The 27,570-nt window shown below is 38.9% G+C and overlaps 2 protein-coding genes across 7 annotated transcripts in view; one reads left to right on the plus strand and one right to left on the minus strand.

Moving 5' to 3' along the window:
• The first annotated feature begins 354 nt into the window (after positions 1-354).
• LOC109032456 (uncharacterized) lies at positions 355-4,812 on the plus strand. Its single transcript, XM_019044601.2, has 2 exons — positions 355-938; positions 3,664-4,812. Exons 1-2 carry the CDS (start codon positions 735-737, stop codon positions 4,033-4,035), a joined length of 576 nt encoding a protein of 191 aa, XP_018900146.2. The 5' UTR covers positions 355-734; the 3' UTR covers positions 4,036-4,812.
• A 7,528-nt stretch (positions 4,813-12,340) lies between these two features.
• Positions 12,341-27,570, minus strand: part of LOC109032298 (ras-specific guanine nucleotide-releasing factor 1) — a 71,073-nt gene continuing 55,843 nt past the window's right edge. For 4 of the 6 annotated variants that reach the window (XM_019044366.2, XM_019044401.2, XM_019044374.2 and 1 more), the window contains exons 21-28: positions 26,741-26,877; positions 25,009-25,210; positions 22,220-22,399; positions 21,634-21,731; positions 21,089-21,173; positions 20,275-20,472; positions 17,550-17,747; positions 12,341-15,881 (exon numbers count right to left, since the gene is read on the minus strand). In XM_019044366.2, the coding sequence (XP_018899911.1) occupies positions 15,660-15,881; positions 17,550-17,747; positions 20,275-20,472; positions 21,089-21,173; positions 21,634-21,731; positions 22,220-22,399; positions 25,009-25,210; positions 26,741-26,877 (1,320 nt within the window). In that variant the 3' untranslated portion in view covers positions 12,341-15,659. The remainder of the gene's footprint in view (positions 15,882-17,549; positions 17,748-20,274; positions 20,473-21,088; positions 21,174-21,633; positions 21,732-22,219; positions 22,400-25,008; positions 25,211-26,740; positions 26,878-27,570) is intronic. The other 2 variants (XM_019044388.2, XM_019044382.2) reach the window with 2 other exon arrangements.

Raw genomic sequence — 27,570 nt, forward strand, 5'->3', positions numbered from 1 at the left:
AGTTCAGAGCAACGAAACTGTCGTATCAGGCAAGAAAGTCGTAAGTGAATTACAATGTTTCAGTCTTTCATCGCACGAAACATTTTTCCGTAGGAAAAAAATCGAGGTTTTTCTTGGAGGGATTATATTTTATTTTAAATTATGTGTTCAAGAACCTACCCGGAAAAAATTACTGTCGAATAACATTTCATTTTCTCGTGAAAAAAACACATCACATAGGAGAAACTGAAACTCTGCATACTGACCTACGCGTTTATTGCTCAGTACGGTGGCCCTAGTAATAAAAATATGAGTCAAGCAGAAGGTTATCTGAGCTCCAAAGTCGAGGCGGACCGATCGAAAAGCTTATCACTCAAAACATTGCGATACGCCGCGGAATCAGTCGCTTTCGTTGAGTGAAAAGGAATCCACCGAAAAACGCGGGTTTCAGATTTTACAAGATTTCGGTTCAAATTTGTGTTTAATTTTGAGTGGATTTCGAGCCGGGATGAAATTAGTTCCGTTTCTGGCCGTCGCAGCGCTGGCGGTAAGCGCCGAGTGTCTGTCGCTCTTTGACCCGTCGCCGTCGTTCGATTTTTCGCCGGAATTGATCTCACCAGACTCCTCAGAGGAATGGGCCGCGCCCAGCGGTCGATTCCTCCGAGGAAGTTCCGGATTTGACCCCCGATGAAGAAATCCCTTCGGACTTGGTTTTTTTTCGCAGGGGCTCCGTTTTCAGGGCCGCAGCGCATAGGATGCCCTCCCTTAGGATGCCTCCCTTAAGGAGAGTCATCATGGTGTCGGTGGAGCCCTCCCATGACGAGGACCAGTTTGAGTCCGATGAAGATGCGAGCCTCCCCTCACCACCAGCGAACCAACGTCCCTGGTCAGTCCCTAGGCACAGGTGGCCCGTCACGGATCTCTCGGCGGAAGAACCGAGTCCTTTCGTTTTCCCAACGGTAAATTCCGATCCCACAGTCATAATTATCAAATACGTCAAATATTAATAATATCAAATATTCAGCAAAAAGGAACCAGCGCGATTACAGTGTTTTCAAATGCTCCCATTCCATGTCCATCAAAAGTTCCGGAGTTCGGAATTTTTTTTGTTCCAATTTCTCCCACTCCATGACCGTCAAAAGTTCCGGGATTCCTTTTAGATTTCTTTAAAAGTTCCGGGTAAGTTCCGGAAAATGTAAAAGATCCGGAATATTTTGGGAATTTCAAAAGTTCCGGGAAAATTTTCAGAAACATCTCAAAAGTTCCGGAATTCGGAACTAGTTCCGGGAAATGGTAGCACTGGTGTTTTCAAAATTGTGCGACTTCTTATTTTCTTTTAAGAATACTTAATATATGCGCAATTTTAAAAGTTACGCAACTATTTTCCCTTAAAATCAACAATTTTTTGGTGGGAAGCAAACACTTTGTACTATTCTGGGAGAGTTATTAAAGAATCATAAAAAGGCAACATTTTTACAGCAGTGTAATTGCGCTGGTTTCTTTTTGCTAAGTGCGATCCAAATCATCCATGGGACACGAATGCACTGTTTAAAGAGTGAAATTCTAAGCTAAAGTCTATAAAGCCCCGGATGGTATGAATGTGAAGCGAAATCTATTCTCCTCACGGAATGAGAAGAAAACACTAAGACACGTGGCCCGAACTGTTATGTAACACGTTGGTAAAAATGGTGCTGGGCCCGCACCATTTTGCGGAGAAAACAGAGCCCAAAAGTTCAACAATTTTGAGCTCTAATGAGCACAAAACTGAGGAATGAGGGAAAGAGTGTTGAGTTCAGGCAGATTGCATTGGAACATGGCGAGTGCGATCTACTGATGAGGTCCGAAATGATCCAAAACGTTTTAGATCTCTCGGTGAGGCCTCAACTTAGTATTCCAATGCGAGCTACCAGAGCTGAACACTCTCCCCCCTCAGTCTTGTACTGGTACTAATTAGAGCTCAAAATGTTTGACTCCAATTGAAATCGTTGTACTTTTTGGCTTTGTTTCCCTCGCAAAATATGATGTGGACCCAGCACCATTTTACCACCTTGTTACTTGCGGAGTGGCTTTACGAAGCGGAATCTACTATCTTTGAGGAGTGGCATACGCTTTTATGGTGCTACTTTTCCTACACATTTCATATCACTCGGGAATTTTGAGCGTTACTCAGACTCCAGCACCGAATTTTTCATGAGTTTTCTGATGTTCGCCTTCAAATTGATGAACGCTCAAACAGAGGCGTGGCGTGAGTGATCGATTATCGATATTTCTCCATTCGAAACTATGGTAAAGAATCGATTATTATGGTGTTCGCTGCGAAGACCCTGTTTATCGATCCTTTTCGATAGGTTTGAATGACAGATATATCGATGCATCGCAAAGCACGCCACGCCACTGGGGCATAAAACATACCGGGAAGCGCTAATCAATTCGAAAAACACACATTATTCTCGCTCTATGTATATTTCTGTACTCACAAACTATGCGTAAGCCTCTTCACAGATGTTGTCCAATTGAGGGGCTTGCAGAAAAAGGCGCATAAGTGCAGTTTTACTAGTCTCAATGCATATTCTGTGAAAAATTCGCTCCCAGATTCCAATTTTTAAGCATAAAAAAATCAGTTTGAACTTCCTTTCCAAGGAACTTACATCGGAAAAGTATAATAGGAGCAAAAATTTCGAGACACCACGATTGAGATACGTGGTTCCGCACTTTGACCGTGGAATTCATATTTGGAAAACAAATTGTTGGAGGTGATTTCGAGCTTATCAAGCTGCACACTCGTCAAAACTTCAAAAGTTGAGAAAAAAGATTTCGAGTGTGAACATAGGCGTCCTAGACTGCCATACTGAGGAAAAACGCCGTAGTGCGGTGCGGCAGGCGGGCAGCCAGCGCGCAACGCGCATTGGCGCCTACAAACCTAACAGGGATACTTCACACGTTGCGCAATGCGTGAAGTATCCCTGTTAGGTTTGTAGGCGCCAGTGCGTCGCCGCTCCGCTTTGTGTTAGGCTCCAATATTTAATCTGGCGGATTTGGTGTTATTCAACTCATGATTTTGAAATGTTTGCACATCCATTATTATTCTCATTTTAATTGATGAAAAAAATATGTATTAAAGGAAAATATAATGTGTGTTTTGTAAATATTAAGGTGGTTCCGTATCAAACGTAATGATTTCCAAAGCACACGAATTTCTACACAATTTCTTATAGCCTTTTATAATCGATGACAAAAAAGCAAGATCCAGGCGATAAAGTGTAAAGCCCGGCGATAGGAACTATAGCCCGGCTGCAAAATTTTTTATCGCTTCGTATAGCCCGGCCGTATGATTTTCTCCGCATTCTACAGCCAGCTGTATAATTTTCTGTAGCCTCCTTTAGCCGGCTATAAGAATTCCTATGGTATTTTGAAACGCAGCTCTTATCGCCAATTTTTACCAGAGGAATTTCCTGGTAAACTTGTTAACATTTTCCCTCCAATGTTTCACATAATTTTGTGCGCAATTTCACCCGAAGTTCCTGTAAATTTCAAGGAAAAATATTCATAAAGTTCCGCATAAATAAACATTTTATCAAAGAAATTTGGTAACACTCGAATGTTCTTACGGCGTTCTTCCTTAGCACGGCAGTACAGCGGGTCTTATGGAGGAATTTTTATTCATTTGATTCTTTATTTATCCAGGTCCCGAGAGAGCATTTCGACTGGCCTGAATCTGTGGAACAAGAGTCGGACGAGTTATCTGTTGGGTCTGAATATGTGAAATTGAAGAACCTGCGGAAACTCATAGCATCACGTCTGGCCGATGGTAGGTCGCCCCGCAGGGCGCCCGCAGAGTGGCCGCAAGAGCATCTGAAGTGGCCGCGAGAGGTAGAGACGCCCAAAAAACCCGCCATCATGCGCCCAGTTACCCGTGTCTCCACGCCCTCGCCCTTTGAGCGTGGCCTCGAGGATCTGACAAGAGAGCTCAAAAAGGCTGAACAGGAAAAGGAATTGGATCGAGAAGTCGATGCTATCGAATACAAGTACCACCCTAACGTTGTCCAGATTGTTTGAGACGTCAATACGAGAGATAACGCAAGAGTTCTTCAAAGGTAGAGTATGGCCCCTGGAATATCGATTTCCGATTGGCTTTAGTGGCGTGGCGTGATATGCAGTATATCGATTGATCTGGCATTTAAACCCACGGAAAAGGATCGATTGATAGGGTGTTCGCAACGAACACCTTAATAATCGATTCTTTACCATAGCTTCAAATGGGGAAAAATAGATTTTCGATCATTCACGCCTCGCCACTGTGGCTCAGTCGTCTGGAGCCTATGAGGCTTCAAAAAAATGACGATTATAGTATGTGGGGGATTAAAAAGTGGAGATAATGAGGTTTAATTTGCTTTTCGTACCAAGAACTTAACTCAAATCAAGCTGTTAGGCATATTTACTCAATTTTGAGACCATTTCTGTGCATTATACAAATATTTTGAAAATATGTTGTATTCAAAGTTTCTCGACGTTTATTTTTTATTAGTGATGTGTATGGAATCAGCAAGCAGTAGGTAGAATTTGTGCAAAAATTAAGCGGTATTTGTTGAGTTCATCACAAACGGCTCCAAAAATTCTAACTTTTGAATTTAGAGTCAAATGAAATATTTTGGTCTATATGTTTTTCTTTCACAAATTGTCAACCTATGTCACATTATTGTATTGGAGACAGGCTATAAAGTCATTTACCTTCCTACATACTCTTCTGAAACTTATGAAAAAGTGCAATCTATCACTAATATGTTATAATAAACGATTTTTCATTACAGTGACAACACACTGTCATAACATTAACATATGATTTGTCTAACATTCCTAGAACAATGCAAACAATCAACAAAAGTCTTCATTAATATATACAGGTTGAGCCAAAATTAAACGCGAGTATTTTCAAAATCAATTTTTGTAATCGAAATAAGACTTTGTTGTTCCTTAACTTTCCCCAAAAAATTCATCCCCTTGGAGTTACAGTCTTTCAAAGTTTTGGCCAATAACCCAATTTTTTTCTCGATCGTAACGACGGTTACGAATGGAAACGAATGGCAATTGTTGCCTGTCTTTTATTACACAATGTACTCTGTGAACACATCTCTGACTTTTCAAAAAATCGAAATCAAATTTCAGGGAGGATTTTGGAGGGGCTTGCATGTTTAGTTTTTTTTTTTTTTAGAAAACATCACGGTACAAAAAACTCTCGTGTTGATCTAAAAATTGATTCTGAAAAAAATCACGTTTAACTTCGGGATATCCTGTACATAAACAAGGAATGATGCCACGACCAGCGGATTGATTGTTTAATCAATATTGAATGACCTTCATCGATAAAAAAAATATTGCTAAAATAGGGATTAATCTATCAGGATCATTCGATAAAGATTCAAATATCGATCCGCGGGCCATTTCCGTCAATATTTAGCTATGGATGGACACTCCTCAAATCACTTCCGACTTTAATTTGCGAGTATATTTGGTGACCAAAATGGCCTCCAAAAATAATTTTTATGCTATAGGAAAGGTACAAGGAGGTTGCGAAAAAAAGAAAGAAAAAATATGACGGAAATGCCGCTTGCAAAGCGGTTGTAGCGTGATAGCGTCCCGTGACGAGCAAATTAGGGCAATCGGGTGTGCGGATCTCTTTCAGCGCATGCGCACGAAGGTGGGAGTTCTCTGGGTTCCGGCAGTGACAAGTTTATTGAAGCCGCCCATTAAAGGCACCTGAAGGCGAAGTCGCCTTTGCACATCACGGTACACTTGAAACCGTGCGTCCGACAAGTGTAAGGTGGTGCGCAACTTTTTTGTGCACATTTGCACAGACATAGCTCCATTGCTCCATAGCTCTGGAACACATGCACTAAACAATTTTTCTTAGGATATCATATTGACTGACAATGAGTTTCTTATGGACAAAATCTGTTTTTTTTTTTGAGTTTAAGAAACGTTGTTTTGCTAGCGTTTAGTTCCAGTTTAAAAAAAAAAAAGATAGTGAAGCAACGTTTGTTTAACTCCAAAAAACAGATTTTAAGTACAATCCGCAAGAATTTAACGCAAAAAACCAAGTGTTGTTGACAAGAAACGACGCTCCAAGTCAAAATAATATTTCAAGAAAAAATGTTTTGAGTGTGGCCCAGTGCATACGACTTAACTGACTTTTTCTCCAGTATTTTTCCTGCCACAACCCAAATCTGGATTACAATGCCAGGGGCTGCCTAACTTGATGCAAAATATGGACGCCTGAAGGTGAGCTCTAAGAAACACAGAGTCCGTCTAGTCAATGGCAGGTTTTCGTCCTAGTATTGTTTCTTCGAGAAAATCCACTACATTGCTTCTTTTAAATCTTTAAGAGCTGCTTTTGGGGCACATCGTTGACGTACCAACTCCTCTAGGTGTTGTCTAACCTCTTCGGCCAGAGAAAATCCGGAGCCCAACTTCGCGAGAGTTTCCAACACGTCATTGCTTGCATTATTCATTAAGGTTTTCTACCTTGTCAGTTAACCTTTACTTATGAAAGATCCGGTGATATCGGCACCTGAAGGAGCGTGTAATTCAAGAAGAGAGGAAGCTTTCATAAGACGGGGTACGTTTCAAAGTGGGATGAGATCGAGGAACTTTTCTTCCCTTAAGCAAGACACATTCCTACTTGAGATGTAAGCTTAGGAATCCGCTTGCAAAGAACGGAGTGTGGATGGTCAGTTGGGCACGTCAAAATGAATTCATGACCGATGAAAATAATGAAAAGGCAAAACCATTGAAATTTTCAAGTCCAGAGGGGGAAGGGGGCTGCCAACTCGCGATTGCTCCTTAGCGATTTACCCTATTTTCTTCTAAAACTTATCTCAGCGGCTAAGTGTTCCTTGTCCATGTCCGTTTTGACATTCATTTTAATTACTTACTCAGAATTTTAAAGCCTCTGGATGGAGGATTTTAAGCTTCGAGGGGGAGAGGAGAAGGCCTTGGGGCCTCCTCCTCACCCCCTGCATCTTCTCGATGAGCAAAGAACAATTTCTTATCTTATATTTGAAAGTCCCTACCTATAAAACCTATTGGCATCTATTTCATACGGCGTATGAAGCTACCTATGGTCATTTTCCCACCACGAAGTCAATTTTAGCCGCCATATTGGATTTTGGGGCCCTCCCTTAGACTAGATGACCGTTTCAATGTGAAATTCGAGTTCTACGACCAAAATTACCTATAAATAGACATCCCACTCGGGGTATTAAGGAATTTCAAAATTTTTTGACCCCCGGCGGCCATTTTGGGGGGCACCCTGAGCCTCCCCGAAGGGTCTAGCACAATTTCTGACCTCATATTCGTTATTCCCGACCCAGAAAACCTATCTGCGGATATGTCATACAGTATATACAGCCATCTACGGCCATTTTCCCGCCAAGGGGCCCATTTTGGCCGCCATCTTGGAATTGGGGCCCCCCCTTAGGTCGGAGGATTTTTTGAATGTGAAATTCGGATTCTACGACTAAAATTACATATAAATCGACACCTCAGTCGACTCTGTAGGAAAGTTTATAATTTTTCAACCCCCCGGCGCCCCTTTTGGGCGCCATCTTGAATGGGGGGCGCCGGATTGATTTTTGAACTTGACACCATCGAAAATCTGATTCTACGTATCAAGACGAAGAGATTGATGTATCGAACACAATTTTTTCACAATACTGCAGACAAATGTACACAAGCAACTGTACCAAGAGCAAGGTGCCCGCTCCGTCGCACTAAGAAAAAAACATCGGATGGACATCCCGATGTTGTAAAATTTCCCTCGGTGGAATATTTATTCCTTAAAAAAATTGTGTATATATTTCCTTAAAATTTTCGGCCACCCCTGATTATACTGCGAACGAAACTCTCTACAATTTTCAAAGAGAGGACTTCAGAAATTTTCCCGGAAATTCATTTTTTATCGGAGGAGATTTTGCAACGTTTAAATGGCCCATATGATGTTTTTCCTTACCATGGCTGCACGGACCTGGCCTCTGACTGACTCCTTTCTCCTGCTTCGTTGGTGTCGATACCGCTTGGCCGCTACTCTTTCATTTCCATGGTTTAAACTCCTAAACCGCGTATGGAACAATTCTTTGCATTAAAGACGTATGCTCGGAAATTCGGTTCAAATTGTGCAACTATTCGGTTTATTCACACCCAAACGAATAAGGCTCCTCTGAAATTTTCACCCCAAGGAATCTTTCCGCACTTCATCCCATTTATCTCCTTTCCGAGTGGAAACATTAGGCCTTGTCCACACGAGCGCAGTTCGCGGAACTTATTCCTCGAACTTGCTCAGTTCCCGGAACTTATTCCTTGAAACGAGGCATGCTGTCCACACGGGTTCGTCCGAACTGGAACCGGAACTTCAATAAAACTATACAATTATTGCAAAATAATAGATTATTATGACCGCCAAAGTAACAAAAATAAATGTCAAGATCATATGTAGGTAAAGGACGTGAAAAACAAAAACAAGCAAATTCACATGAAAAGAAACATATTTAGAAGCTCGGAGCACGGGGGAAATTCCAGGTTTTGGAGGAATAAGTTTCAGCTCAGCAAAAAACTTGTTCCGGGAACAAGTTCCTCGAACTGAGTTCCGCGAACCGCGTTCGTGTGGACAAGGCCTTATATTTTAGAGACCCCACACTGTTATTTCATTCTCTATAGTGTAATAGTTACTTTCATAAGTCAACGCTTCGATTCGCCAAATGGACGTATTTCTGTCAAACGGAACTATGTGCATTATGACGTGTGCCCTGTTATGCATATATTCTTATGCGTCCAAGAGCTCATGTCTTAAGGCACACAGTTCCGTTTGATGGTGATACGTCCAAATGATAACTGATGGCCGAAGAGTTGAGCAATAATTGGTTTAGCAATTCTATGCTCCTACTTTGCAAAAACTCGCCTAACGAATTGCTCGTGCCTACATTCATCAGTCATCAGCGGACAACAAGTCGCTCAACAAGTTGCTCATCAACCATCGACATCAAGCGGAAGTAGCGTTGATCTCCGAATATAGCTCTGGTCTCCCCCGATCACACCGCTTAGATTGCCAGAGATAGAGTCTCGAAAATATTGCGTCATTGGCACAACTGCATAAAGGAAAAAATCTGAACATCCAGACGCAAGTTTGACCCTGAAACCTCCAAATTGAGGGAGATACGACAGTTTGAAGTTTCAAGGCAAAAATTCCTCAGTTCTAGGTTAGCCGATCAGGTTGGCCTGGTGGTTAGTGCGTCTGACTCCAGGCCAGTAGGTCCTGGATTCGAATCCCGGTAATGGTGACAAATTTTCACGGACTGACGTGTGGCTCTGCAGTAACGGATTCTTCTCGGCCTTAATCTCTGTTCGAAAGCCTAGAGAGCAAAGATGTGCCAGTCTTGTGGTGATGTCTAAGGGCATTAAATAGAATATCTAGATGGCTGCAAAAAAAAGCCAAAAAATCAGCGGGGGAAAAAAGGTTTTAGGTGAAATTTTGGGCCATGAACACAGAAAAAGAGCAGCCAGCGCCTTCTGTGATGAGCAAATTAAACTAAAACCATGCATAGCTTGAACCAATTGCTCTTAGAGAACGTTTCCCGTTGAGAACTCTAAATCACCAAATTTAACCATTTTCCGAAATTCCGCTCTTCCGGTTAATTTCCTTCGAAAGAGAAGATCCCTTTTCACAGACCCTGTCACATATCCACAATTAAACTCCCAAACCATGTATTCCGGTTTACAGCGTTCAGACTTAATATCTTCTCATACTTCATTTTTCAAATAGAAAACTGCTCAACGACAATTTCGAAAAACTGCCGTGATTTTCTTCGCTGCATGAGCAAAGAAAATTCTGCGGAAACTTCACGGACTGCACGGAGAAAAAAAACTCGTGCGTGAGATCCGAAGTTTAGGTCATATGGATCTCTGAACTTTTCAGATTGAGCATCTGAACACTTTAGGTCTAGCTACCGAAGTTCGGATCATACATCTGAAACTTCAGTTCTTACATATGAAGTACTTCAGATGTGAGAACCGAAGTACTTCGGATGTGAGAACCGAAGTACTTCGGATGTGAGAACCGAAGTACTTCAGATGTAAGAACTGAAGTTTCAGATGTATGATCCGAACTTCGGCAGCTAGACCTAAAGTGTTCAGATGCTCAATCTGAAAACTTCAGAGATCCATATGACCTAAACTTCGGGTCCCACGCACGAGTTTTTTTTCTCCGTGTGGTGTTAATTTGTTCTCCTTCAAAAACAAAATAGGGGCGGAGATTTTAAAACACTGCAAACGAGATACTTGGTTTGGGAAGTTCATCGTCGATATTGTCGTTGGTCCCGAACATTGGCGTGGCGTGCTTCGCGATATATCAAATAATCTGCCATTTAAATCTATGGAAAAGGATCGATTATCAAGGTGTTCCCAACGAACACCTTGATGATCGATTCTTTACTACAGTTTCAAATGGAGAATTATCGATAATCGATCATTCACTCCACGCCGCTGGTCCCGAATCAATGTCGCTTGAATCCCTCTCGCTAAATACTAAACCAATTTCACCATACACTGAAAAAAAAAAACCCGGCCGTGGAAGCCGTACTTACGGACTATATAGACATAACGTTCGCGTTCCGGGCTCAGAGCCTGAACGTTCCGGGCGTAGCATCTGAAGCAGTCAAAGCTACGGTTCCAGCACCCGGAACTTTCGGCCTCTGAGCCCGGAACGAAGGGTAGGAGGTCTATATAGCCCGTAAACTTTTTTTTCAGTGTAAAATTTTGTTCGGCGAATATAATAAGCGAGAATATGGATCAGAACTGTTGGCGGGTATGGCCTGGGTAGTGCGAATTGTAACTCGAGCCGGGATTGGCCCGGGGTGGAGGTGGAGGAGGGGGGGGGGGGAGCCGTTGACTAATGTTATTTGGATGCTATCGGATTGAGTTAGGACCCCGGGGCGGGCACATTAGTTGCTATCACTCCCGCCCCCCGATGCCCGATGCAGTACTGCTCGTTGTAATTACAGTGCTTCCTCGCCGCTATGCCGACACGATCACAGGATTCCGATAAATCATTCGCCATTCATTCGCACCGTCGGATCCTTTCCAGTCGCACTTTTTTTCCTACGCTGCCGATTGGGTCATCCTCAAATTTTACCCCGGAACTCCCAGTAATTTTTAAACGAACTGCCACGGAAAAAAAAAAAAATATTGCTGATTCAACGATTTCGTTGTTAAAAAAAGTATCCAACATGTCTCAGTTTAGATATTACAATAGAAAAAATGCCAATTTAACCGCCTTCTTTGTTAAATTAGCTTTTCACTATTGTAAAATGTACATTTGAAACATGTCGGACATATTTTATTGCAATTTAATTGTAAATCAACGATCAATTTCTTTCCGGGTGTACAGCAAAGCTGCCATCCTACGCACTTACTATAGGTTGCCGTGAGAGCGAAGATGCCTCTAACTAGCCATCAAAATATCAAGATCAGGTGTTGTGATTGGCTTATTCTATGACTTGGACCAATCACAGCTCTTGACCTTGACATTTTGATGGAGTATTTTGATAGTGTTACATAAGCGAAGAGAATCGTAACTCTCAAATTATCTAAATCGAGTTTCTCTTAAAGTTCGTCTAATTCCTTCCATAAGATGAAATAGCTGAAACAGCGAAATCAGAACAATTGGACTGCGCGAAACGCGCGCTGGCGCCTACAAACCTAACAGGGATACTTCACGCATTGCGCAATGCGTGAAGTATCCCTGTTAGGTTTGAAGGCGCCCATGCGCCTGTCACGCCGGTTGCCCGCCGCGCCGCGGAGTGCCACGGCGCTTCATGCGACTATTTCGCGACAGAGGTGTTGCACAATATCAAACGAACTTGAAGGTGCTCTGACACATCAAGAATGACAGAAATTCTTAAGAGTACGAGCTTTCCTCGCAAAATAAGTCAAGATAGTGCGGCACAAAAAGAGAGCGGTACTGCAAAAAACTCACTAAGTTTTAGCATCCGTATTTCAATATGAAGTAACGTTGTTCACAACGTTTAGCACACGATTTAAGCAGAAATATTAATAATATTCCTCAAACATGAACATTTATCGGGGGAAATGGATATTTTCGAATGTTCATACGGCGTTTTGCCTTAACACGACAGAATAAGGAACTACTATTTCTTGCTCATTTTAGAAAAAATATATGTGCCATTGTTTTCCGTATGTAGAAAGGTGCTTTTATGGAAGAGTTAGAGATATAGATATAAATATAGAGAGGTGCTGGTTTCTTATTGCGAAATACAATCCAATTACTGGTCAAAGGATGATGAAATAGGCCAGATTTTCTTTGATTGATTGAAAATTTATTTACAACAAGTGTAACAGACACGATGAATTTATAATGATTAAATCTAAAGAGACAGAGGTGGAAACGTGGAAAGACTCGAAGCAAAATTGATTTTGCGAGGTACAGGATAGTATGTAGAGATAAAAGGCACAACTCAATATTATCGAAGAACACGAAATCATGGAAGAAGCGAGAAACCAAGAAGAGAGGTAGGTTGGTAAGAGTAACTAACAATTTAACTTATTGCAAAGCCGTGGTTAAGTGTGAAGTTAACCTAGATGGAAGAAAACGAACGGGTCGAGTGTACTTCCATGTTTGGAGTACTGTTAACAGGAAACAGTTGCTAACATGCCTCTCAGTCTGTTGATTCCATCGCTGCAGGTCAACACAACGTGTAACAAGTTGAAATGAGAACAAATAAATAATAATTAATAAGAAAATAGGAAGACAGACCTATGAAAGAAGTAGGCTATATTCGTGCATTCTCTTAAAACTCTAGAGGGGAAAACTTGCGGTCAAAATTGAGAGAGGAAGTATGTTTGTTGGTTTTTAGATCTCATATCAAAATTACTCTGAAAATGCAGTCATGGTGGCAGCATTTTTCTACGACTGACACTCCCTCCGTAACTATAGTCTTATGTCAATCCATGCCTACTGTAAAATCGCATGACTGTACTGAGAATCTGACGTGTACTTATTGATTGAAAAATTAACTGTTCTCGTTCAGATCCATGTTTATAGAGCCCTCATACTCCTAATTGTACCTGAATCTACTTGCTTCTAAATTTGGAGGGAGGAATTGTCCTTTTTCAGATTTTTCTTGAAATGAGTTTCTTCCTGCAAAATGATTCCACAAAAACATGAAGTTCGTGAAAATTAGGAACTTTTCTCAAAAATTAAATGGTATGAATTAAATTAATGATAAAAACACCTGTCATCAGACCATTAATCTTCCCAAAAATTAGCTGTTTTTTTATATTACAGATATTTATTTTTTCTTTCTTTCTTTGTCCACTTCACTTGCTTCGTCAAAATCATTTTGCAATCACTTTTATTCAGTGTATTTTCCGCAGAACATTCTCCTTTCTAGTTAGGAAATAGGAAATATTTACCACCTCTCTTTTTATTGTGTGCCCTCCAACGCCGAGAATAAAGATAACTATATGTTATGCGCAAACGAATCCGTGCGGAATTTGATGGTGTGGTGAAGTTCTAAATTTATTTTACACTAAAAATCTGTTTCAACCACAATTTAACAGCTGTGCAGTCAGCATTTTGCGCAATAAGTGTGAAGGCACATGACTTTGTGATTTTGAAGCACGTTATCTACATGAATTTTCGAAGATACCACGTTATCTACATGATTAGTTGAAGATAGCAGGGCTTAGAAATAAAGTTCCAGATGAGTCATTTTATCGAAAACACAAAAATAAAACTCATTAACAATACATATAGCTTTTTATCTAACAACGGTTTCTATAACTACATGGCTGATTGCTCGTCGCAATGATACCCTCAGATAATTTATACATTATACATCGAAGCTCAATATTTCTGGTTCAGAACATTTTAACATACATAAAACCCGCAATTTAGACGGACAAAGCATTAGTCGAGAGTGAACGGTCCGCTTCTATCACACGATAGCTCACATGATGAACCATTCAATTCATGAGAAATAATCTATGATGAAACCCCAACATTTTGAATATTTAACCGTCTCGGAAATACTAATGCAACTATCCGGTCTTCATTGACCTTTGTCCAAGAAAAAAGGATCCTTATTCTTACAGTCCTCATAGCTAATTCTAGGCCTTGCCTTCTTTTTGTTAATCGTAGTTACACTTCTACTTTTGTGGTAAAAATTATTTCGGTCCCAGTAAGGATGCAGAACTGTCAATACGGCCGGAATAATTGTTACCGCAGAAGCATCACTGCATTGTAACCACAAATAAAAGTATAGGTAGCACCTGGAATCCGCTATGATCATTGTTAGAACACCGATTCTTTTTTGTCTGTATAGATGGGATATAACACAACAAAACTTTATTGACCTATCATGAAATTTTTTCCAATATTTAGATCGTATTCGTCTAATATTTTGGCCGCGAACTTAGATACTCACGACGAAAATATATTCGGCTTACATTCAGTTTTCAGATTTGCGTCTCTTGTCTTTCTTCCTTTTGTTTCAGGAATAAGAACAGAAAATAGTTTTTCTTACATGGAAATGATAAATCCGTTCTGCCGAACGCTACATTAGAATCATAACGATTAGGTACTGTCAGCCACATGTTTCAAATAGTCTATTTCCGTTCTTTATACCGCATAACTATTTTAAGAATAAATTAATTTTGAGCCGATATTTGTCGAAGTATAAAAATGAAAGGGTTTTAGGATTTTCCCGAAGTCGTGTATACAATTCGTATCCGTGTTATACTTGCATTGTACGGGCGTTAAGGTCAAATCGATTTCAAAAAGTGCGTTAAGTAATTTTAACCTGCCCCAAGGATGGAAGAAGGAAACCAATATTTTTCAATCTAATTACGTCACGTTACTGGCATCGTCGGCGAAAAAAATAACAATTCATCCATTGAAGGGTTCTTCGTAAAACACTGTAATGATTGTCGCAATATTTTTATAACTTATTTTAAGTGCTCAACGTATGTTCAATTTCGAACGATGGATGATGCTTCCTCAATATCTTACTAATTTTTTGTCCAATAAGCAGATTCGAAGATGCGGAATGACCAAGATTTCACTATTTTATATTTTCCTTATCATTGTAACTTCATGCGATAAAATGTAGGACAATTTTTGGAAAGGTCCAGTCAGTGGCGGGGTGTGAAGGATCGATTATTTTCAATATACCTCCATTTGAAGCTGTAGTAAAGGATAGATTATTAATGTGTCCGTTGCGAACACCTTGCTCATCAATCCTTTTCCATACATTAAAATGGCAGATCAATCGATATATCGCAAAGCACGCCACGCCGCTTGAATGATCCATAATTATTTTGATGGAAAATTGACAAAAAATTTCATAAACTCAAATGTGCTCAATAAAATTTGGCGATAAAGTATCTAAAAAATTAACAAACAAGTTTCGTAACGGGGAATCATACCCCCATCATCATGTCACCACCGTATGCTTTTTTATTATTCTTATTATTTTTCCTCGCGTGGGCAATGATGTAAACTACATGAAAGTGAAGTTATGTAAATCTTAAACAGAGCCATTTCCAGCTTTCCAAGTAAGGATTCAGAGCTTTCCTGTGACGTAACACTCATGGAGGAGCACCTATTGATGGGCTTAAGGTCGAAGAGTCTGCAAGGGTTGTGTTAAAGGAAGACCAGTCAACGCAGCAGAGCTTAAGCGCGATGTACGCGGCTCTATTTCTAGGGATATCCGGTAGAGTTCGTCGTCGTCGAGGAGTAGAGCCGGGTCAAGGAGGTAGCGTGCCGCTTTCGGGATCAGCTCGATCTTGTACGGCACTTGTTGGAAATGACGGATCTCCCGGATAACGTGGGCGATCTGCAACCACATTTTTTCATTTAATCAGACAAATCAAAGCTTACAGTGGGAGACAATGTATTTTGGAGATTTTGCACTCTCTCGGAGGGCATGACTTCGATTGGCATGAATCGATCAAAAAACAAAAACGTGAATCGATCGACGCCGACTTCATCTTTTCTGTCAAACGGAACTATGCGCGCACTATAATACATGAGCCCTGTGACATATAAGAATATATCGACGGTGAAACTACCAAACCACGTATCTCGGTTTGCGACGTCGCAGACTTCCTGTCATACTTTATTTTTTAAATGAAAAACTACTTAACGTCCAGTCTTGAAAATTTCTGTGATTTTTCCTCTTCGTGCGGAAAAAATTCTGTGAAAATTTCAAGGAATGATATTGATTTGGTCTACTTCAAAAAAATAAAATGTGAGCGTAGATTTTTAAACACCGCAAACGAGATACGTGGTTTGGTAGTTTCACCGTCGATATTCATAACAGTCATAATGCATATAGTTCCGTTTGACAGAAATACGTCCAATTAATTTAAAAAAACTGGTATAGATCCGATCGCCATGAATCTATCGAAAAACCAAAACGTGAACCGATGGACGTGATTCGATCGGCAAAATTCGATCGGCTCACAGGTTTGTCGAACAATTTACGGGTTCGTTGATCGACGCATGGTTTTGTCGATCGATTCACTTATGTCGATCGATCCACGGTTGTCGATCGAATCAGTGTAGATCGATTTACGTTTTCATTTTTCGATCGATTCATGTCGATCGTGTTCATACCCTCCACCAAATAATGAAAAATCTGTCTGCCCCCCCCACCCAAAAAGAAATTAGTATTTACTGATGGTACACATCTTTAGATGCTCCCACCTAGTCTATAACCTTCCAGCCTCGATCTTTGTTTTGTATTTTTCAACTCTTAGTCAATATTATTAAGCCATATCATTACGGTAAACAATCAATGCACTCCTTAGAAAATTAATAATGTTGCTTTAAAAATCAGTAATAGTTTACTTCATCGACACAACAGGCAACTCTGGAATCCAGTTCAGATGTGAGAGAAATGTTCGTCTCAATCTCAATCAAAATCTCATCACAGCGCCTGGATGCAACTATTCGGGCGCCATGGATGTCCATATTGCATACGCGCCAAGTTGAAGGCGTTTTGACTCGCCGGACACTCACCGTTTTACCCGCGGCTCTTTGCGGCGGTGGTAGGCTATACTGATATCACCCAAAATGACAGAGTAGCTTCAATTCTGCTTAGATACCACAAATACGTAGCTTGGACATGAATAGTTTTGATATCGCGATGTTATGAGCGTATGATTTTTACAGCAACTACTCATGCCCAAGAGACGTTTTTGTTGTAAACACTTTGCTTGTTCAAATGTATTACAACATTGGTAGTCCTTGAAATCGCTAAAAATTCAGGCATGAGGAAGAAATTTACGTAGCAGCCTGAAGCAAATAGAAAGAACATTTTCTGAAGTTCTCATGCATATAGATTTGTTTTGGATAATACTGCTCCAAATCGGAGATTTTGAGTTTCAAGACGCAACTGGAAAAAAATCATTTTTCAGTATTAGGCATGGACAAGTATAAAATGTAAAAAACTCAAAAATAACTGTTTTACATGAAAAAGATTTGTAAATCGTAAGCATACCATTCGCATTTTGGCGAAGTTAAGGAGACCGTCCTCTGTGAAATTTGGCGTTCCTTCCTCCAGGAACGAGAGATCTGTCAAGTAGATGCCGAGATACGGGATGCAGGGAGGGTCACTCCTATGCAGGGCGTCGCGCAAGTTACGGAATCGGCCATCAGATGACACGATCGACTGCAGCTTGTCTATCGTTTGCTTACTCTGAAATCATCACAAAATAATTTATGGGGATGTCGAAATAATTAAGTCTGCGTGAAGCATCAGAGGAAAATAAATTATGTCTAGGAATCATTAGGGTGGCCCACAAAAAATGAATTTCGGAAATTTATAGCCGTAACCCCCTAAATCGGTTACAGCATGTTCAAAAACACGGAAAATGAAATTTGGGGTCAATCGGACAAAATTAACCCGACGCGCAGTTGCCATTTATCCCCGCAAAAATAGCGAATTTTTACTGTTTTTCAGTAATTTTTCGCTCCCAAAAAATAAAGTCGGAGGGGTCTGCAAATTAAACAGAGGGCAAAATTAGTTCATAAACTACACCCTAGTGAAGTTTTGGACCCCCTCCATGCTTTTGACCCGACGCGCGGTTGCCATTTTCACGCATGAAAATAGCGAATTTTTGACTGTTTTTGATGATTTTTCCCTGTCGATAAATTAACGTTACAGATGCCTAAATTGTAATCAGAGTGTGAAATTAGTAGCTACGATGCTCCCAATGCTCCCCTTCTGATAATTTTGACACGCTGCGACGTTGCCATTTTTCTGAGCAAAATCGTGAATTTCGACTTATTTCAATATCATCTCTCTAGACCTAAAAAAAAACTCAGGAGCCATCGAAAAAGTGCGCTAAAACACGGTGATTATACCATGAGTATCTTCTTTGAAAATTTGGACCCTGTAAAATGTTTTACTCGGCGTGAAGTTACCTTACTGCCTGACCGGTCAGGCAGTCAACCGTCTTAGATTTCGAAAGTCTCAAGATAACATTTTTGGCAATTTCTGCCATTTTGGATTTTTGAATTTTAAAAATTTGAGTTGAGATTCAAGTTCCTCGTTAAAAAATACCCCCTGACACCATGACGGTAACAGTCAAGTTTCATACGTTAGTGCGCCTTCAATTACATTTGATACCGTGCAATACTTTCGTGGTGGAATAGTTGCATTGGCGCCTACAAACCTAACAGGGATACTGCATGCATTGCGCAATGAGTGAAGTATCCCTGTTAGGTTTGTAGGTGCCAATGCAACTATTCCACCACGAAAGTATTGCACAGTATCCAATGTAATTGAAGGCGCATTAACGTATGAAAATTGACTATTACCGTCAACCACTGTTTGCCAAGTGGTAACTTCACGCCGAGTAAAACATTTTACAGGGTCCAAATTTTCAAAGAAGATACTCATGGTATAATCACCGTGTTTTAGCGCACTTTTTCGATGGCTCCTGAGTTTTTTTTTTAGGTCTAGAGAGATGATATTGAAATAAGTCGAAATTCACGATTTTGCTCAGAAAAATGGCAACGTCGCAGCGTGTCAAAATTATCAGAAGGGGAGCATTGGGAGCATCGTAGCTACTAATTTCACACTCTGATTACAATTTAGGCATCTGTAACGTTAATTTATCGACAGGGAAAAATCATCAAAAACAGTCAAAAATTCGCTATTTTCATGCGTGAAAATGGCAACCGCGCGTCGGGTCAAAAGCATGGAGGGGGTCCAAAACTTCACTAGGGTGTAGTTTATGAACTAATTTTGCCATCTGTTTAATTTGCAGACCCCTCCGACTTTATTTTTTGGGAGCGAAAAATTACTGAAAAACAGTAAAAATTCGCTATTTTTGCGGGGATAAATGGCAACTGCGCGTCGGGTTAATTTTGTCCGATTGACCCCAAATTTCATTTTCCGTGTTTTTGAACATGCTGTAACCGATTTAGGGGTTACGGCTATAAATTTCCGAAATTCATTTTTTGTGGGCCACCTTAATGAATCATGAAGGCCTGAGCACACAAAACAAAACAAAAACACGAGAAACTGGGGTTTGGACGGATAGTCTATTGTCCTTACATGACTTTTATCACTAGTCCGAAAAAAGTCTCGTTTTCCCCCAGTAAACACAAATTTCCCCAAAAAAATTTAAGTATTCCTCAAAAAAAACGGGCTTTTTTGGGGAAATACAATGAAAAAAAAGTTTGGTCGTATGTGCCAAAGTTTGGTGTTCCTTATCATCCCAACTAATTCGGTTGTGCAGTAAAGTGAACTGACGAACTAAGTTTGATCATACATGTCGAACATTCGCTTACGTAAACCAAAAGTTAAGTTCGACAAACCGAATATTTGAGATGGTATGAAACACCGAGCGTCCGGTTTATATGACGATTTTTAATTTCAGAGTAAAGAAAAAAATACGGCCATTTTTGGTTTCAGGCCTAAAATTACACAGAAATCAACTAAGTATCAGACTCCCAGCGATTAAGAAAACCCCTCGTGACAAATTTCATAGAATACACGTCTGACACAGAGAATATAAAAATCAATTTATTGTCATATTTTTTAATGAAAAATTCAGATTTTTTTTAAGAGGAACTTTGTCAATAAGTTTTCTCTAAAAGTAAAATAAAACGCGAACGAGGTGTCTACTGTCAGGAATAAAGACACGAATATTTTGCATATTGTCGTCATCGTGGGAATGGAAAACCTGTAGGAAATGCCGATGAAGGAAACTCACTGATTTGGAGACTTTCTCCCAAGTTTTCCTCAAGCGGAAAACAGTGCTGTTATTGAAGGCTGCACATATCTGGAGCACGCCGTTGAAGTTATGTAGGCATCTTGAAATGTCAGCAACTGCAGCCCATTTTTCAATCGCTGCCACCCGTGTTGTCACACTGGGGCGACGGATAATTTCAGATACGACTAGTTGTGAAACCTGAAATTTTTCACATTTCCTCAACTTAATGCATTTATATGAAATTGAAATTTTGCTACTGCAAATATGAACAGAAAATAAGAAAACTTCCAAAAAAAAAAAAATACAAAACATAAAATAACTAAGGTTAAAGGATTTGATCCATCACTTGAACATGGAACTTAAACACATCAACCAATACTTAAATACTTTTACATTTAAAGGATACTAATTTTGTCAATTAAAAATGATAATATTTTTACGGATATTTTTAGCAACAACAAAGTATCTACGTCGAAGGAATTCAGAGAGAAGTTTTTCGTTTATAAGCGATGTATCAGATTAAAAGATTGGAATTCTGGTTTGATCATTTTTATACGGCAAGGAGGTATCCTATTGAGGAGAGTGTTTACTGTTCACGATCCTAGTTTTATCAGCTCTCCGACTGTTTAAATTCACGCATCAGGCAGAGGGCCAGATAATATAAGAAAATATTATTACCTATAATGAGTTAAATAATGTAGCAGGCAATTTTTTTTTAAAACAAGAAAAATCAATATTACCTCTATGAAGGAACTCTAAATTTATTTTACGCGAATGTCATGCGCTAACTCAATGAACGATCATGAAAGCTTACCTCATTGAAACGCTTCGTCATTAGCGTGATATGAGGTGCTTTTGTGGCTCTGTCTTCTTTCATCCACGCTTGACCGAGAAATTCCCTGTAATTGACAGACGCAAAAAAGAGTAGATTTTTATACAGGAAAAAAATTGAAACGTTTTGTTCAAAAATGACCCTGAAATACTAAAGTTTAAAGAAGAAAATAAATACTGCATAACAGTCATAAGAGTTAGCACAGGTAAAAACCATTTAAAGCCACGGGTAAATCTCGGAGGAGTCCGTAATGCACTACTTCCTTGAATGATAAATTCAGTATTGAGAGGAAATGAAATATTTGAGATTGCAATTTTAAGTTGTGCTTGAATGAAACGATTTTAGAAACTCTCAACGAAAAATAGATATCAATGTTTTCAGTCCATGTTGTCCATTTCAGTCAAAATTAAAGTCAATTCAACAGAACTGTTACAATGATCGCAACAAATACGCAGCAGCGATCGAAAAGATGTCCTCCGCGGCTTTAAGAAAACATCTCACTTTCTAAAGTGTCAAAAAATACTCACTCGCATCGGATGGCCACGAAAATTTGATGATCCAAGTACGTCATTTGCTCAGCTATCTCCAGTGCTGACAAGGATTCAATCGTTTCCCTGCTGGAGTTCTGAAAAAAACGCAACTCATTTAGATTCATGGTGAAATTGGGAAACAAGAAATCTTGACCCCAGTGTTCCTTTTGGCTCATTTTTCATTTTTTAAAGCAATTCTTTCGCGTGATTTTCGCGAAATACTCTGAAAGAGCAAAACAAAAGTCACCTAAAAGTTTTCAAAGAAGGACGACGAGCCGTCAAAATGAGGGCTGAGGAATTTCAAATTGAGGACAGTAATGTTTTGACTCAATTTTTGTGTTCTCAAAGCGTCTTCTTAAAGATATGGCCACACGACAGCCAGGAGGGCCCTTTTTTATCAATTAAAATGTACACAAAAATAATAGAAAAATAAAAAATTCAAAAGAAATTGAATTAAAAAAATGAATAATTGAAATTTAATTGTAAATTAAATGTATTAAAATGTCAATTTCAATTTCAATTTAAATGTCAATTTAAATGTCAATTTAAATGTCGAATTAAATGTACGTTTCGTGAAACTTACTGGAGGAACAGTGAGAAGAGCGTTTAAGTCGACGGTTTTGGTTTCATTGTCTTCCTTGGTTAGGAGCCGTTGTAGGTGTGTGGCGGCTTTGTGTTCAGCCGGTAGCAAATTTGGGCCCGATAAAATATCTTCCAAAAATTGTAACGATAGTTCTTTCAGCGACCCATCGCCCTCGAAATCCTGCACAGAATCAATCAAGCCGGGGTGTTAGGTCAAATAGGTTGAACAGATTAGGTGTAGCTTTTTACGTCCGTTGAGAATCGTAAAAGGACCATAAATCATGTCACGTTACGTAAACTGAGGTAACGGAAATATTACTTCAAAATTAAAGGACATGTAAGCATAATGAATTTTAATGGATAGAATCTTCGGCTATCTAATCAAAACAATCGGACGGATGAAATTAAAATCAATCAAACTGCATTTCACATTACTTAATTTCCTCTCATATTTGTCCTAAGTGGGAAATAGAGCGATCCTATCGGTGCGGGTGGGTGCGGTTGCAATGGACATAGGAGGTAAGCGACAAACTAAGAAACGGCAACCCTCGAGGGACCCTTTTGAAAATCCACCATTTTCCTGCGTAGTTTATAAAACTACATGGTTCAGCCAGTATGATCATTCCATTTTCTTCTTATAGTCACTTTGTCTATCGTCTCAATGATCAGCTCGCTGAAGCCATCAGGCTGACTCTGATTAAATCCGTCCAATTAGTGACAAGATAACCTCGAGGAATGTTCAATTGAACTGATACAACTTATCGAGCGCAACGGAAGTGATTATGCCTAAGCGCAAAATTGAAGGCGAAACGCATGGCGAGCGGAGATTCTTCATCAATCATCACTTCACAGACTATCTGAGACTGCCGACTAAGTTTAAAGAGCGTTTGATATGAGAAGCTTGGAGGACAAGGCGCATAAGGGGAGTTTTTGCTATTCCGTGAATTTTTTTTTTTTTTTTAATGCTTTACTGATTCAGAAATATACATAAGCGATCTATACATAGGGACCATATAAATACATGTATTAAAATCTTAATCTAATTACAGTCTCAATCTATCAAAGAGATCATATACTGATATATACTACTGCTGATAAGACGAGGTGTCGATGGGCATCTACTAATCCGTGAACATAAACAAAAAAACAAAACAAAAAAAAACAAAAACAAAACAAAAAAACAACAAAAAAACAAAAAAACAAAAAAAAAAAACACAAAAAACAACAAACAAAACAAAAAAACAAAAACAAAAAAACACAAACAAAAAAACAAAAAAAAAAAACAAAAAACAAACAAACAAAAACAAAACAAAAAAAACAAAACAAAAAAAACAAAAACCAAAACAAAAAAAAAACAACAAAAAAACACAAAAAAACACAAAAAAAAACAACAAAAACACAAAAAAAAAACAAAAACAAAAAACAAAACACAAAAACAAAAAAAACAAAAAACAAACACAAACAAAAAACAAAACAAAAAAAACAAACAAAACAACAAAAAAAACACAACAAAACAAAAAAAACAAAAACAAACAACACAAAAAAAAAAAAAACAAACAAAACACAAACAACAAAAAACAACAAAAAACACAAACAAACAAAAAAAAACAAAACAAAAAAAAACAAAAAAACAAAAACAAAAAACAACAAAACAAAAACAAAAAAAAAAAACAACAAAAAACACAAAAAAAAACAAACAAAAAAACAAAAAAAAAAAAACAAAAAACAACAAAAAAACACAAACAACAAAAAACAAAACAAAACAAAAACAACAAACAAAACAAAAAAAACACAAACAAAAAAACAAAAAAAACAAAAACAACCAAAAAACAACAAAAACAAAAAAAACAACAAAACAAAACAAAAAAAAACAAAAAAAAAAACAAACAAAAAACAAACACAAAAACAACAAAACAAACAAAAACAAAAAACAACACAAAACAAAAACACAACAAAAAACAAAAACACAAAAAAACAAAACAAACAAAACAAAAAAACAAACAAAAAAACAAACAAAAACAAAAACAAAAAAACAAAAAAAAAATGCGTTCGAAGTTTTGAAATTGCATGGATCCTTATGGCGGAAAGAAAGTTCAATCTAACTTTTGATTCTTCACGGAAAATTGGATGATTTAACAATTCAATCGCTAAAAAAAGTGACTGCAATGTTTCAATGTAAATTTTACAACACAAAAGTGCTACTTTAACTACTACTGTAAGCTAATTTAACTACGGGGGTGGTTACAGTAGCATTTTTTTTGTTGTAAAATTTACAGTGAAATATTGCTGTTACTTTTTTTAGCAATTGAATTGTTAAATCAGCAATTTAATACTTTCTATGTTAAAAATTGGAATTGAGGAGCAAATTTTCCACAGAATATGCATTATTGAGACTAGTTTTACTTGATATTATTAATATCTTAATTTTTCAAAAATTGCACTTATGCGCCTTGTCCTCCAAGCCCCCAGGGTAGCATGAAACGTAAGAAAGATATGAAAGATTGGAAAATCAGTGAAACATTTCATGAAATTTCACGAGGTTGTGAAATATTTCATATTTTTCAGGGGCTTGAGTATGCAACCGCACTCAAACACGCAAAAATAGAAAAAAGTCGGAATTTTTACATTTTGTGAAACATGAAAAGGAACCGGTATTTTTCAATGTCTTTCATAAATATTTGAAATTTCATGAACTCTTTCTCGTGAAATTTCCAGAAATCTTCCTCGTGAAATTTCAAGATTTTATTTTTCATGAAATTTTGCCACCCAGTCCAAGTCCCTCACATGTACCTGGGGATGTTTGGATATCCAGTGGCGGAGAACATTGAGGACGCGCATGGTGGCCGCTGTGGAGAGGACGGACTCCTTCCGCTTGTTGCGACAACTCCCGATCCGGTTCTGCTCGGCTTTGGACATGGGGCTCACGTCCCGAGGGTTGCTCGCCCCCGACGTGGCTATCGCGAAGGCCGACGCAGCTGTGGAGATACTGCTTCTGAAACACATACCCATCGAGTGAGCCGTAAAGGAATCCAAGAACCCACCTCTTTGTAAACGTCGCATCGCGGGCTATCCAATATTTGCAGGTCAATTTACTCTTTCGGCGAAATAAGAAAACGAAACACAAAACTGAGCGTATTCCGATTTTCGTATGAGCCCTCGAAAGCATGGAGTTATATGGATAATAGGGCTCATTCAAAAATAGAGATTCGCTCTCACTTCAAAAAGGCGACGAGAAATGAATGAACAAGGCCGATGGCTGACTTTTGACCTTGATAGACAAAGCAATAGACAAAGAAGACAAAAGGATACGGAGGGATTCTATTGGTGGAAGCGGGTGGTTGCAATGGACAATGGAGGTAGGTAATAGACTAACTAAAGGCAACCCACGAGAGACCCATAGTTAGTCCATCATTTACTCCCTTAGTCCACAACAACCATCAATCCAACCAATAGAATTGCTCCATACCCCTATGTCTTCTTTGTCTATCGCTTTATCTATCAATTTCAACAATTAACCCGCTGGAGGCCGTCCTTGAAATTTATAGTCATTTCCGTAACAGCTCTCCTCTTTCCTATGGAAGTCCCATATGATGTACATAGTGATTAAAAGAATTTTAAAGAGATCCTTAACACAACATCATGAAAAGAACAATTTTTGCAGAGCTTGAGAAAAATTCAGAAGTATAACTTGTGAGATTGATCTTCGCAAGGGATTATAATGATTTGCTGCCATAAAAAATACAAAATGCGAAATGAAATAAATTACGTGTTTTGTGAATTTTAAGGGAGGTTTGCACCTACCTTAAAGTTTCCAAAATCATAGGAATTTTTTCTTTCGTATTTTGTACTTTTTGCAGGCGATATATCTGATATTAATAGACAAGGAAACTTAGTTAGGAGTGCACTAGACTACTAACTACTGGACTAAACTTAGCCATGGGTTATTTTATTTTTGTAAGTCACATGCTCTCGGGTGTTTACACTACGTGCGTTAGGTGTATGAGCTAAATAGCTTACGGCATAATTACTTGAGTTCATCCAATATTTACATCGGGAATTTTATCATCTGAAGTTTAGAAAATTGCACTAGCATTACTGCCGTACTGAGGAAAAATGCCGTATGAACATTCGAGAGTTGCCACATTTCCTCAGTTAAATATTTTTTTTTTTTTTTTTCAGGAAAATTATCAATATTTTTCCTCTTTTTTACACTACTTGGGTCAAATTACGAACGATATTCTCTAATTTTATATTTATCAACAAAATCGAAATTGGAGAAAAATGTTTATAAATTTTTCCATAATTCCTGATTTATCAAAAGAAATTCGGCAACGCCTAGACGCTCATACGACGTTTTTCCTTCGCACGGCAGAATAACGCATGCTTCAGACTCAGAAATAAAGTAATATACATTTGGAGATTTCGGGGAAGTGCCTACAATCAATACCGCTACTGCAAACTATTTTTGACTAATATTTACAGGGGAAAATGACGTGTTGAGAAACACGAACTAAACTATTACCGGCGTTGAGACTGCCTAAATGACGTGATGACGACTCCCGATTTTGTTGAGTGTTGAGGGGAGTCGTGTTGAATGCTGGGCCGTTGAGACGGGTTCCCGTCGTATTCGGACGGAACAGATCTCCGACCGTGGTGACCCTGAAAAGAGCAAAATGCACTATCAGAAATAGCCGTTTATTTGAAGTTAAATTTAGTACAATGGCGTGGCGTGAATGATCGATTATCGATATTTCCCCATTTGAATCCGTGATAAAAAATCGATAATTCAGGTGTTCGCTGCGAACACCCTATTAATCGATCCTTTTCCAAAGGTTTAAATGACAGATCGTTCGATATATTGCGAAGCACGCCACGCCACTGATTTAGTAGTTATAAAAGGAATGGTTCATGCTGCTACAGGCTGGAGTGAATTATTTCAGACAGTAGTGAGGTACACTATATTCGCAGGAGCTATGGACGCATAATAGTCACACGAGAAAATAGTGGAAAGAATTTTAATCGGAAATCAAATGAGGAAAAACATTACTACACAATTATTTTTGTGGTCAGACAGCACACAAGTTTTATGCAGTAAATTGCCGAGAGGGGTCGTTTTGGGGTCAATCTGAAGAGAAACTTGAGTTTTCATGAGGTAGAGAAGGAGAAGGTTTACTATAAAAATTGAACATGATTCTTCTAGGAAATGTTGTCCGGAACAAAATCACCGCATGCCGTGATATTTTTCTCTACACCGCTTAGTTCTCGCTATATTACACTAAAAGCTGTTTTTGGGGGACCATTTTTTGTCATCCCTCCACCCTTCACTTGAGTCGGCGAGCTCACCTCAGGCTT

This window comes from Bemisia tabaci, chromosome 5 (assembly GCF_918797505.1).
Source record: "Bemisia tabaci chromosome 5, PGI_BMITA_v3".
Taxonomy (NCBI): Eukaryota; Metazoa; Arthropoda; class Insecta; order Hemiptera; family Aleyrodidae; genus Bemisia; species Bemisia tabaci.